The following is an 11,240-nucleotide window of genomic DNA, read 5'->3' as shown; positions in this document are numbered from 1 at the left end:
TCGTCATTAGGGAGAGAAAAGAAGACCCTTCCACAGCACCAAGACTGCTTACTCCATTTATAGACTTAGCTAAGCCACATTCAAGCCTCAAGTTAGCCCTGGTTGAGCCTACCCATCCTAGGAGCCGGGAAAAAAAAAAATGGGTCAGAACCAGGCTTTCACAGATTCTATCGAGAATATTTTTTATTATACAGGCATTATACGCACAATTACTTTGGGAGCACTGACAGGCATAGAAGTTCCATTCCAATCCACACTTCACCCACACAAGCTATACTCTACCCTTCTGGTTCAGCCCAAAGGAACGAGACGTTGTTGCTTTCTAAAAAGCTCCAAATAGATAGTGCCTGAGCTGCCCCGCATCAGTGTCAATCTTAACACCCTGTGTGCATCTGCATAAAATCTAGGTGCTATGTTACCCATCACCGTTAAAAGTTAATATTAAAATCGAATCCCATTTCACAAAAAGTCCTAAGAAGTATTTACAGATCCCATTAAATTATGCATAAATAAAATCTGTACACTCAACAGTTTCTCCACACAGAGCCTCCTGGGGGATTTGGGGATGACAGGCGCTGCTGTGTGCCTACCCTCTTCAAGTTTACGTGGAAAAAAAAATCAAGATATGAAATAAATAAGCAAATAAAGCTTCTATACCTTAAAGGAACAGGTCACTTAAAAAACTCTACTAGCTAAAGAATTTTAAACTTTCAACATTTTTTTTTAAAAGAGGAAGGAAACGTGAAACAATCAGCAGGCTTTGCTTTCCAAATTCCTTAGAACCAGGACACCCCCCCTTCTGAACGCGGGGCTGGAAGCCTGTCACACACCTCTGTGAATAGCTGCTAAGAACATCCGACCTTAGCCTCCTACCAGAAGGTGTGATCACTGACGGGGCGGGGAAAGCTAGATAAATACTAATTTTTTAGATAAATATTTTAGTGGACATAAAAGCCAGACATTATCTTAACACTGAAAAAAAAATAAGTTATGATTGATCCCTGTATCTCCCATCCAACTGCCATGTCAGCAGCTCAGCGTGGGGTTTCTCCTTAGCCCAGGCGGATTTCACAAAGGGATTCTAAAACTCATAGCACCTTTCAGAGAGGAAATGGATTTCCAAAAAAATAAATGTTTAATGAGTAAAAGAATCAAACCAAATCGCTTCGGGATAGTATGTCCGGGGTTAATAGAAAAGCCACCGACTCCAAGAAGGCAGGCAGGTCCAGGGTGAGGTGGATGGTAACTGTTGGCCCCACCCAGGCTGGTGCTTCTCAGGTCCTCTCCCTTCACACTCTGGCCTCCGTGCACCCCACTTTATTTCCGGTGCTTTTCCATTTTCTCCATGGTCTTGTTGGACTCAGCAGGACTTTGGTCTCCCGGGTTCATATAGGACTTGTCAATGGCGAGCAAAGCCTCCTTGATGTAATTCTGCACCGCAGACACCGCGGCGCAGATGGCCTGGCTGCCAAAGCCGTGAGTTATCAGACTGAAATGAGACAGGCAGTTTTGTATGTTCGTCTCCAAGACTGGAGTGGGCCTGTTGTTCCCGTTGGGTGTTCGATCTTGAATCAGAAGGTCTGTGAATTCTTTGCACACTTGCCTGTGGAGACAAGTCAGTTGGTGAACTTTACCTGGCTCGTAACAGACTAAATCTCCCTGATCCTATTAGAATAAATAAGGAGAATGTGTTTACTTACTTTCTATCGATTAGTGTTTTTGAGACATCTCAAAAGGTTGCAGGCTGGACTTGAACCCACAAAGGAGCCAAGAACAGCCGTGAATTTATAGCTTTCCTGTGAGGAAGTCTTCTCTGTTATTCTTGGTCTATGCAGTGCTGGGGATCATGTGGGGCTTGCATGCACGCTAGGCAAACACTCTCAAGTGAGACATACTAGTATCGGACCGCCACACCTCCATGCTTAGCACCTAGCACAAGTCAGGGCCCGAATCCCCAGAATCCCCCAGTGCACACTCCCACATGCCAGGGCCCGATTTCCCCAGTGCTATCTGCTACTCGGCAGCCACAAGAAGAGATAAGTGGATTAAGTCCAGTCACCTGGCCAAGGTCAAGAGAGCCAGTCTCAAGTAGCCCAGACTAGCCTTGGAACTCACTTTGTAGCTAAGGATGACTTTTAACTTTTGCTCTTCTTGCTCCCGCGTTCCAAACGCTGGCATTACAGGCACACACCAGCTCCGTTTTATACACCACTGGATCTGTTTTTACGTGATGCCGAGGATGGCTTAGCTTTATGCACAGTCGGCAAACACAACCGAGCTACACAAATTCTCGAATATATGCAAACACAATGAGCAGGGTGTTGTGACTGCTGTGAGCTGAGTCAGCAGCCTCCCAGCCACCTGGGATGGAGCAATTCACCATGGCTCCCTCTTCGAGGCTCTACTAGAGGCTGCAGCCGCTCTGGCTGGCCATTTCCTTTGGCGGCAGAATTCTGCACAAGTCAAATACTCACTGTGCCGCCAGCAGCATACTCTTCCTCGTGGCCATCTCATTTCGTCCCCCGAGATGTGGTCTGGTTAAGTAGTCGGCCACTGCTTTACTGGGGAATTCAGCCTCACACACATAAGCAAAGTCCCGCGCCAAGTGGACGGCTTCACCTGTGATGATCAGGGTTGAGGGTGGCTGTGGTCAGTACAGTTACTTTGCCTTGTAAACTGAAACCAGATACAGGACACTTTGAGCTGTCGTTGGGTGCTCACTTTTCTGTGTTATTTGGGGTGACATGGGGTGGCAGATTGAGACAGGGTTTCTCTGTGTAACTGCCCTTGGCTGTCCTAGAACTCAGAAATTCACCTGCCTCTGCCTCCCAAGTGCTGGGATTAAAGGTGTGCACCACCACCACCACCACCGCCTCTTTGTTATTCTTTAATTGTCCATGTATGCACCTATGAGTTTGAGCGCTGCTACATGGATGTTTAGGAGTTGGTTCTCTTGGTTTGAGGCAGGATCTTCTAATGTCCACCATTGCTCCATACTTTGGTAATCTAGAATCTTTCTTTCAAGACTGGGTTTCACTCTGTAGCCCTGGCTCCTGTAACCTGTGGACCTAGATGGCCTTGAACTCAAGAGCCAGCAGCCCTGGTGTTAGGATTGAAGGTGTACACCACCACTCCTTAAAAAGAAAAAAAAATTCTAAGAAGTGAAGGTGGGAGGCTCAGAGTTCAAGTTCACTCTAGGTAACACAGTCAGACTGGAAGACCAGAGACCCAGTCTCAAAAAAAAAAAAAAAAAAAAAAAAAAAGCCAGAGTAGCTTGTGACCTGGTGTTCTGGTGTTTGGTGTCTAGGAGCCTAAGGTTCAAGGCCACCCTGGGTTTAATCAGCAAACTAGGAAGACAGTGGAGGGTGGGTATTTCCTAGACTTGTCCCAGCTCTGGGGGGTGGGAGAGTGGGAAGCAGAGTAAAGAGTAAGTGTGTGTGTGAGGAGGGGGGGATCATCATTTGTTCTCCCAGTAAAGGTGACCTGGCTTCAGGGTTCAAACCCCGATAACTCCAAAAACCCAGACTGTGGAGAGGCAGGCCTAAGGTGAGTCAGAATCCAGGTGCCTTGGCTGGAACGCCCGATCTCTTGTTTAAATTTCTCAGTGTAGTTAGTAAGGAAGCCTGGCAGAACCTCATCAGAACCACCCCCACCCCATTCTCCATGCAAGACAGCTGTTCTCAGTGAGGCTTTTGCTGGCCCTGACCTCCAGAGGTACCAGCGAAGAGGCTTGGGGAAGAGGGGGCGGTTCTGCCAAGTCCCTTTCAGCACTGCAGACATACCATGTGGCATTCAAAGACAGCTCTGCTCTGGAGAGCCCGCTTCTGTGGCCATCCTCAACCTTAACCAGCCAGCACAGGGGCCTGGGGACTTAGGCTGAGGCACTGGCATCTAATCCCCTCTTCCTGGCTTCCTATAATAATGTGCCCCCCTTTTCTGGTTTTGTTTTGTTTTAAGTATTTACTTTTCTTTTAAAGGCTGCATGGCATTCTTGGCTACCTTCCAGGCTGGGGGAAGGGTCTACATTCAAAACCCGCAGTGACGCAGCTATGACCTGAGGAAAAGGGCTCATTTGTAGACCAGGGGTTTCGTGCCTTAAGCAACCTTTTGATGGAAAGTAAGAAATGGGGAATTGAGCCAGTGCCCAATGCATCCCCTGAGCAGGATCCTTACACCCACAGCTAGGAAAAGCGCAGCAGAAGATAGCAATTGTGACTTTTGATGGGCCTACCATCCACAGACAGCACCTCAACTCTCAAAGCTAGTTCACCTCACAAGGACCGGTCTGCCGCTCCGTAGGATTTCATAGGTTCAGAAAAGTAAAATTTTAGTAACATCGATCAGCTTCCTGAGTGAAGACCCCAAACAACAGAGGCGTGAATGTCACGTTATCAGGTAAAGAATCAGGATTCTCAGCAAGGGACATACAGCCTAAACTGCTTTCATTTCTGCGTGTGGCTCTCACTTCTTACAGTCAATGTTTCCTCCCGCAGTCTTGAAGTCAGTAAAAATGAAAACTCAGCTGCACTGACCTTCCACGAGAGACGTGAGCAGGGTGACATGGGCGGCTTTCCGTCTCCCAGCTGGAAGGTTCAAGCCAATTTTGTCCAACTTCTCCCGCAAGGACCGGCCTCCGTTTTTGGATTTTGCTCTGTGGGAAAAAGAATGTTGGCTACTCTCAAAGAATAAAAAACAAAAAAACAAACCAGCCTCCCTGAGCCAAAAAAAAAAAAAAAAAAATCACAGAATACTGCCACAGTGGGGGTGAAGAAAAACCTTCAGCTAGCAGTCCCCAAGAAACTCCCTGGGGGAACAAAACACTCAAAGTTGAGCCCCCCACCCCCTCCATGCAGCTGGTGCAGCCTGATCTCAAATGTTAACCTGTTACTGCTGTTTTACACCTTTTGCATTTGGCACCTGGAAAAGAAGCCGAGCACTAAAAAGCTCTCTTTCCGCAGATTAGAATTCAGTGGTGAGATATAAAAGTTACAGAAATGATAAAAATACCTCCAGGCCCTCACACACACCTCCAACTGCCCATCCCCCAGGGGGCCCTGAACATGTGTCACCTTCGGAGCACACCTCCCAGGAGCGAGGCATTTAGGCATTCAGGTGGTGACAGTCGCCTCTGTACCTCGGCCACTGTCACTTTGTATTTGGACGTGGAGCTGAGCAGGGACAGTCTTCCAGGAACGGAGCAGAAGACCTCACTGGGGTTCATAACGGCTCCTACCAGGTCCTTCTGGCAGGGGAGGCCCAAAGGGTTCTTGGTCATTGAGATGGGGCCTGTGGGGGACAGTAGAACAGGTGCTGTCCTGACACTAGAACAGGAGGGGGCAGAGATCTCATCAAAAGGGCAAGTCAAAGCTGATTTCAGCCTTTGGTAAAGTCTGCACACAGAGCTACGTAGTGCAAGAAGGCTTCTAAGAGCCACGTTCGTTCTTCAAAGGCTGCAGTCTGAAATCATGAGTTAACACCTCCGGAACCTTAATTAGTCGAGATTCCATGTGTGGAGGAGCTGGTTTTTTTTTTCCTCCCAGTTCCTGGCCACCACAGTAATCTGTTTAATTAAAACATTTGCTTTCTGAAGACTGCTTCAATACGAAATAAATGGCATCCTCCTCCTCCGTCAGGGAGCTGAAACTTCAGGACTCAGATCAGCCGCCAAGCCCTTTGCCCTTCAGTGCCGCTGACACCAGGGGATTCAGAAACACAGATTAACCGGCTCTGGTTAAGTTTAGCCAGAGATGTTAGTTTGTTTTCCAGGTTTTTCTCCCAACCCTGCCCACCCTCTTCCAGTTTACTTTGAAGACCACAGATACCTGTAATTTTAGGGTGCTTCCATTTCCCCTCAGACTGATAACTTTAACTTAATCAAGAGCCACCCACTCACTGTAGCTCGCCTTCCCCAACCCCCTCTTTCCTATAAAACCCCTAAAGGCTGTCCTTATTAAGGCAGTACATTAGGAGTAACCGACTCAACAGTGTTAGAGTCAAGGGCCTCTCCAATAGCTCTGCAAGGCGGAGGAAGTAAAATCCCCCCTACAGCAGCGAGTGCCCAGCATTAAAAGTGCTTGCTCTGGAGCCCAAAGAGCGGCAAGAGAAAACGGACTTCTGCAGGTTGGCTTTCCATCTCCCGCCCCAGACAGGGACTCTCAGTGTAGCACTGACTGTTCTGGAACTCACTCTGTAGACTAGGCTGGCCCCTAACTCCTGAGATCTGCCGGCCTCTGCCTGATAGTATTAAAGGCGTGTGCCACCACCAACAGGCTTGGGTCGGATTTTGACCTTCGTACAGATCTACACCCCCTCCCACCGTGATAAACTTTATTTCTAAAAAGTAAAATTAAATCAATTTGTTCAACAGTTTTAAAAAAAGCTGCCATAGAATCAGAAAACATTTGATCTCGCTTTCAAGTTAAATTGAAGTCTCCCACCTCCAATGCCAGCACTAGGGAGGTACAGAATGAACAAAATACCACCACCACCAAGAATCTTTTAAAATTTACAGGTCCTCAGAGTTTTTTCGTTCAGGTCAGAAAATAATGTCTCTTTCTCCTTCTACAAAGGTGGGAGACATCGCCAGGTCCCCCTTCACTAGATGACCCACGTTAACCACTTAACACTTCCCCTTTGCCAGAAAAGGGACAACTTCCCAGGTTGGGGCCGCACCAACAGTGGTCAATGTTTACCTTTGCGAATGACGGTCTGATCGTGCAGAAGCAGGTGCGGGTCGTCCACATTCTGGGGAGGAGAAATGACAGTTTCTTTTAAGTTGTGGGGAAAGTGGAGCGGCTGGAAGGTAAGTGAGGCGGTAAGATGGCCTCTCCCTAGCCCCTGCGGCTCACCTGCACCTCCTCAATGGGGTGAGCCATGTCATGCAGTCCGAGGTTTTCTGCCAGGCCAGCGGCTTCCAGAGCGTGTGCGTGTGGCAGCAGCAGGTCGGATCGGCGGTAGGCTTCCCTCCGGGCACTCACCGCACCCCCTTCTAGCCCTGAAATGTGGGGTAGCAGGCCGGCAGGGCGGCCATGGTGCGGGGCCAGGCTAGCGCCCTCCTGGCTCTGTCTACCCGGCCAGGCCTGCTGCTGGCTGCCGGTGGGCGCAGGCTGGTGCAGGGGGTTGATGGCAGCAGCATAAGCCTCCCCCAGGTGCGAGTAGGGGTCAGCGGATTGAGAGTACGCCAGCTGCTGGTAGGGCGGCGGGAAGTACGGGGGCGGCTGATACTCTGCAACCCCGGTGTGCGAGAGAGGTGGCGCGGGGCTGTAGAGGTGTTGTCCGGCAGAAGAGAGGTGGGGGATGCGCGGGTTCCCATTGCTGCTCGCGTCGTGACGATCCTAGGAGAGAAACAGCAGAAACCCGGTTAAGACGAAACCCCTGCTACGGCGAACACGCAAGCCAAGGGAGGGGCACCTGGGCACCCCACCAGGCTCGCCCCACCCGTCTCGACCCGCCCCTGAGCCCTAGGGCAGCCGGGGACAAAGCGCCCCAGGGACTTCGTTGTAAACCAGTCTAAGACCTGTGGGAGCGAGTCCTCCGGGCACACTGGAGAACGCACGGGAGCTACGCTGCGGGCGGCGCTCGGAGGTGCCAAGGGCGAGCGCCAGGCCACCGTCGGGGTGAGGCCGCGGCTGTGGCGGTAATCCCCACCCCAGGAGGTCGGCGTGCGGCGAACTCGGCGCAAAGACCCCTCTTTCACCATCCCGCCCATGTTGCTGCAGCGCGCCAAAAGGAGCCTGCGCGGATAATGCGCGAAGCCGAAGAGCTCATTTCCCCCGCCCTACGGACCACCCCGCCCTCTCACTCCCTTCAAGGCGAGGTCGCCGCAGGAGTGTCGTTCCCAGGTAAGGCCAGGTAGTTCGGCCGCAGGGACTCGAGCGCCTACACGCGGGACCGGAGCTGTGATCCTTGCTAGCCAGGCCCGTGCCTTCAGCGCCTTAGGAAGCGAGGTCTTCCAGCCCGGCTACGGACAAGGTTCTCACACATCCCGGTGCAGAGAAGGAATGAAAAGACTCTGCCAAATTGGGCAACCTTTGCCTGCGCACGTCCCCTCGCCCCAAGGCGGTCAGGCTTAATTCCTAAAAGATGTGTCTTCATCAGTCCCGGGGGTCACAAGGGTAGCGGGGGGGGGGGGGAGATACAGGAGCAGAGCACTGTCGCCCCCTAGCGTAAGTGCCCGTGCCTGCAAGCAGGGGCAGCCCCTCGAGGTCGTGCGGACATGGTGCGCTCCCGCAGCCTGGCCGTCTTGGCTCTTCTCTCCTCGCTCCCCCGCGCTCTCCTCGCGCCGCCTGAGTCTTCTTCCTCTTCCCGCTCGTCGCCTCCCTCCCTCCTACTCTCCGAAACTCTAGCTCAACCTGTCCGACAGGCTGGAGTACTCGCGAGCGCTCAAGGCCCCATCCTGGCCTCACCCCCACCCCTTAGTCCCCAGCCCCCACTTCTCTTGAAAACCAAGCTGCAGCTGTTTAGATTTTTTTTTTTCTTTCCCGAGGAGGTAGCGGGGCAGGTGACAAGCCCGCCTTGAAGAAGACTCCGCAAAGGTGTCCCTGGCAGGGAGGCCTCCGTGGACACTTTGGACAGACTTCGTGGGAAAAAGCCACGTCTGAGTCGGAGACAGGACGCTCTTCGGAGAAAACGGAAAGGGGGGGCCGTGCGCTCCGTTGGAACCCACTGTTGAGCTCTGCAGATGGGTCTGCCACGCGCTTGCCAGGCCTCGTTCCCGAGGGACAAGACCCGATTCAACAAGGGACTCAGGAGGTGGCCAAGGGGTGTCCGGGACTGGCCCTCGTCCCGCCCAGAGGCGAGGGCTCCGCGCGAACGTCCCCAGCCTCGGCCTGCGGCCCGGGGACGCTGCTCAGACCAGCGGGGCTGTGTTCCCTAGCCACTGCTCACCTCGCAATCCTCTTCATACTTGACATTATCTGTTATTTTCCACAACATGGCGTCCGGCGTCCCCCAAAACAGTCGCCAGTTAAATCCAGGCTCCCCCCACCCCCCGAGCGGTAAATCCACAATCGGGGTCACGGTGGCCAGGCGTCTGCCGCCACCCCCGCCACACGCGGGCCTTGCTGTCCTGGTCACTGGATGCGCATCGGTGGTTGTGCGCCTAGATGTGGCCGCCGTGGGTGTGTAGAGGCCGCTGCCGTGGACAGGAGAAGCCTCACCCTCAGTGTGTCCCGGCGATAGCCGGGGGGACCCGAACGCCTTAATGAGAAGGAAATTATCATAACTCCTCCCCGGGGGCCGGCGCGGAGGCCCTGGCGCCGGGCGGGGCAGCTCCTAGCCAGTCCCTGCCTAGCTCCGCCCCTCACCCTGCCTGGCTTCACGCAGGACCGGGCTTCGCCAGGGGCTCGCAGGGGCATCAGTGGGCGGTCTCTGACAACCGCAGACCCATCGCGGCTTCCTATGCCAGCCCTAGGCACACCTGAGATTGGCAGAGTTTACAACCGGGATTTCCCCACCTCAAGAACCTTTCTCCATCCTCTAAAAGATGGACGTCACTTGAGAGAGACTCCTCATTCCGAGGTGTCTCATCTCCCGGGGTTTCCTGACATCCTGCCCCAGCCGCTCCAGAGAACCAAGAAGTGGGCTGGGAAGCAACTGAAGCCCTGGTGTCTCCCCCTTCCCCTCTCCCTGGGCACTTTATTGTACTGCCCGCTGGGGTAAGGGAGGAGGGCTTGTTTAGAGTCTGCCCCCCCCCAAAGCTCTATCCGCTCCCCCACCCCAGTTCTGAAGAGGCAACTCACCGTAATACCTGCTCAGAATAAATCGGACAGCGGCAAGTCACCGCTGTCGCCCGAAGGTGTATCTCTGGCTGCAGGCTGCAGCTAGGAGACAGACCCGAGTTCCCCCACCCAGGCCCATCCCTGCAGTGTGCTGGTTCCGCAGCTGGCACGAGCGGGCCATTCAGAAGCCTCAACTCGCCCGGGAAAGTAGGTTCCAGGCAGAATAAACCTCCAGCGCAATGGGCAAGGTGGGGAGTGGAGGAGCGGGGAAGTGGGAGGGGGCTACAGAGAAGTCACCCTTGGAGAGATGGACACTCCTCACCCCACAGAAAGGCAGAAAGCAAAGCTTCCTTCCACAGAATGCTGCCGAGCCTGGGATTTACCACTCAAGCCCCAAAATAACAATGAATGTTAATGTTTTTAAATTCAAGAAACGAAATAAATTGGCCCAATTATTATAACTGATTTTTTTTTCATTTCAAACACAAGGTCGATAATTCTCCAGAGTTAATTTTGTTGGTCTATCCTAACAGTACACGGAGATTGACTTCAAAGAGGGAATTGGAGGCAGGGACTATTTCGGTTTGATTCCGAAGCCAATTATGCAATCCTTGATACCATCAGCCCGGTGGCCAGAACCTGTAGTGGACATGCCTCCCCCATCCACAGAATAAAGTCGTTTACCATCTTCCTGCTCCATCTCTAGGATGTACAAACATTTCTTTAAATCCAGATCGGTCTAAAATAAAGTAACTAAAATTAAAATAGATGTCTTTCCAGCCAACCGTTCCCCATCACCTTAGAGAATAAGAGTAGCCACCCACACGCAAGGTTTTCCGATCAGTTGCGCTAACAAACCCAGGAAGTAGGAACCGCGGGAACTAAGGGGGTTTTCCGAGTGCGTTTAAAAGAGGCTCTCAGTCCTGACACTAAGCTTCCGAAACACAGAGGCCTTAGCATTAGCAGAAGAGGGCACCTGCTCAAGGAAGAACCGGGTTCAGTGTGTCCGCAAGCTGGTGCCCCCCAAAAAAGATCAGGTCCCAGGCTCTCGCCGGAAGGCGGCCGAGACGCCCTAGAAGCCGTGTCTGATGGGGTCAGGTCCTCCCCTAGCCTGGGGTGTGGTTCGCCCTATCCCAGGCCCTCGCTGTTCTTCCCGCGTCTGCGCTAGCCCAAGCAGCCCAGAAGGACCAAGTCGTTTCTGCTCCTGAGCTGCTGGCGCTGGCGAGACAGAGGGCGCGAGTGTCTACGCTCGCCTCTCAGAAATCTGGGGACTTTGGGAACCGCTTGACAAGGCTATTCATTCTCTCTAGAGAGACAACGCAGAGCTTAATAGAGAGGGCACGCATGACCTCCTCGACTCTGGGGGACCCTACCCCACCTACACCGGGCCTGAGGGCCGGAACCTGGACACACATCACAGTCCAGGTGCGGGAAGCTTCCGCCTTCCTTGAGCTCAACTTCTCATCCCTTGGCACCCGAACTCTAAACAAATCTCTAACCCTCGTCCACGGAAAGAGGCGG

At 52.7% G+C, this 11,240-nt stretch overlaps 1 protein-coding gene across 2 annotated transcripts; it reads right to left on the bottom strand.

The window, feature by feature from the left end:
- Positions 1–347: 347 nt before the first annotated feature.
- Tfap2c (transcription factor AP-2 gamma) lies at positions 348–9,303 on the bottom strand. 2 transcript variants are annotated; one of them, XM_050152899.1, is made up of 7 exons: positions 8,887–9,303; positions 6,849–7,334; positions 6,693–6,744; positions 5,070–5,286; positions 4,533–4,651; positions 2,475–2,619; positions 348–1,603 (listed from the first exon to the last, which is right to left on the bottom strand). In XM_050152899.1, exons 1-7 carry the CDS (start codon positions 8,932–8,934, stop codon positions 1,318–1,320), a joined length of 1,353 nt encoding a protein of 450 aa, XP_050008856.1. In that variant the 5' UTR covers positions 8,935–9,303; the 3' UTR covers positions 348–1,317. The 2 variants fall into 2 exon arrangements, with proteins under 2 accessions (XP_050008856.1, XP_050008855.1); XM_050152898.1 differs by lacking the exon at positions 8,887–9,303 and adding an exon at positions 7,517–8,320.
- Positions 9,304–11,240: the final 1,937 nt, after the last annotated feature.

The sequence above is a fragment of the Alexandromys fortis genome, unplaced genomic scaffold, assembly GCF_014885135.2.
Source record: "Alexandromys fortis isolate MF-2015 unplaced genomic scaffold, M_Fortis_MF-2015_v1.1 scaffold_81, whole genome shotgun sequence".
Lineage (NCBI taxonomy): Eukaryota > Metazoa > Chordata > Mammalia > Rodentia > Cricetidae > Alexandromys > Alexandromys fortis.
Note: the sequence above shows the minus strand (reverse complement) of the source record. Positions and strands in the feature narration are given on the sequence as shown.

What these genes read in the sequence shown, in the direction of transcription:
- Tfap2c (XM_050152898.1), bottom strand. Translation starts at nt 7,708, where the DNA reads ATGGGCGGGATGGTGAAAGAGGGGTCTTTGCGCCGAGTTCGCCGCACG. An exon ending in ACCCCATTGAGGAGGTGCAG is followed by an intron (nt 6,745 to 6,848) that starts GTGAGCCGCAGG and finishes TCTCCTCCCCAG; the next exon opens with AATGTGGACGACCCGCACCT. An exon ending in TCAGACCGTCATTCGCAAAG is followed by an intron (nt 5,287 to 6,692) that starts GTAAACATTGAC and finishes TGTCCCCCACAG; the next exon opens with GCCCCATCTCAATGACCAAG.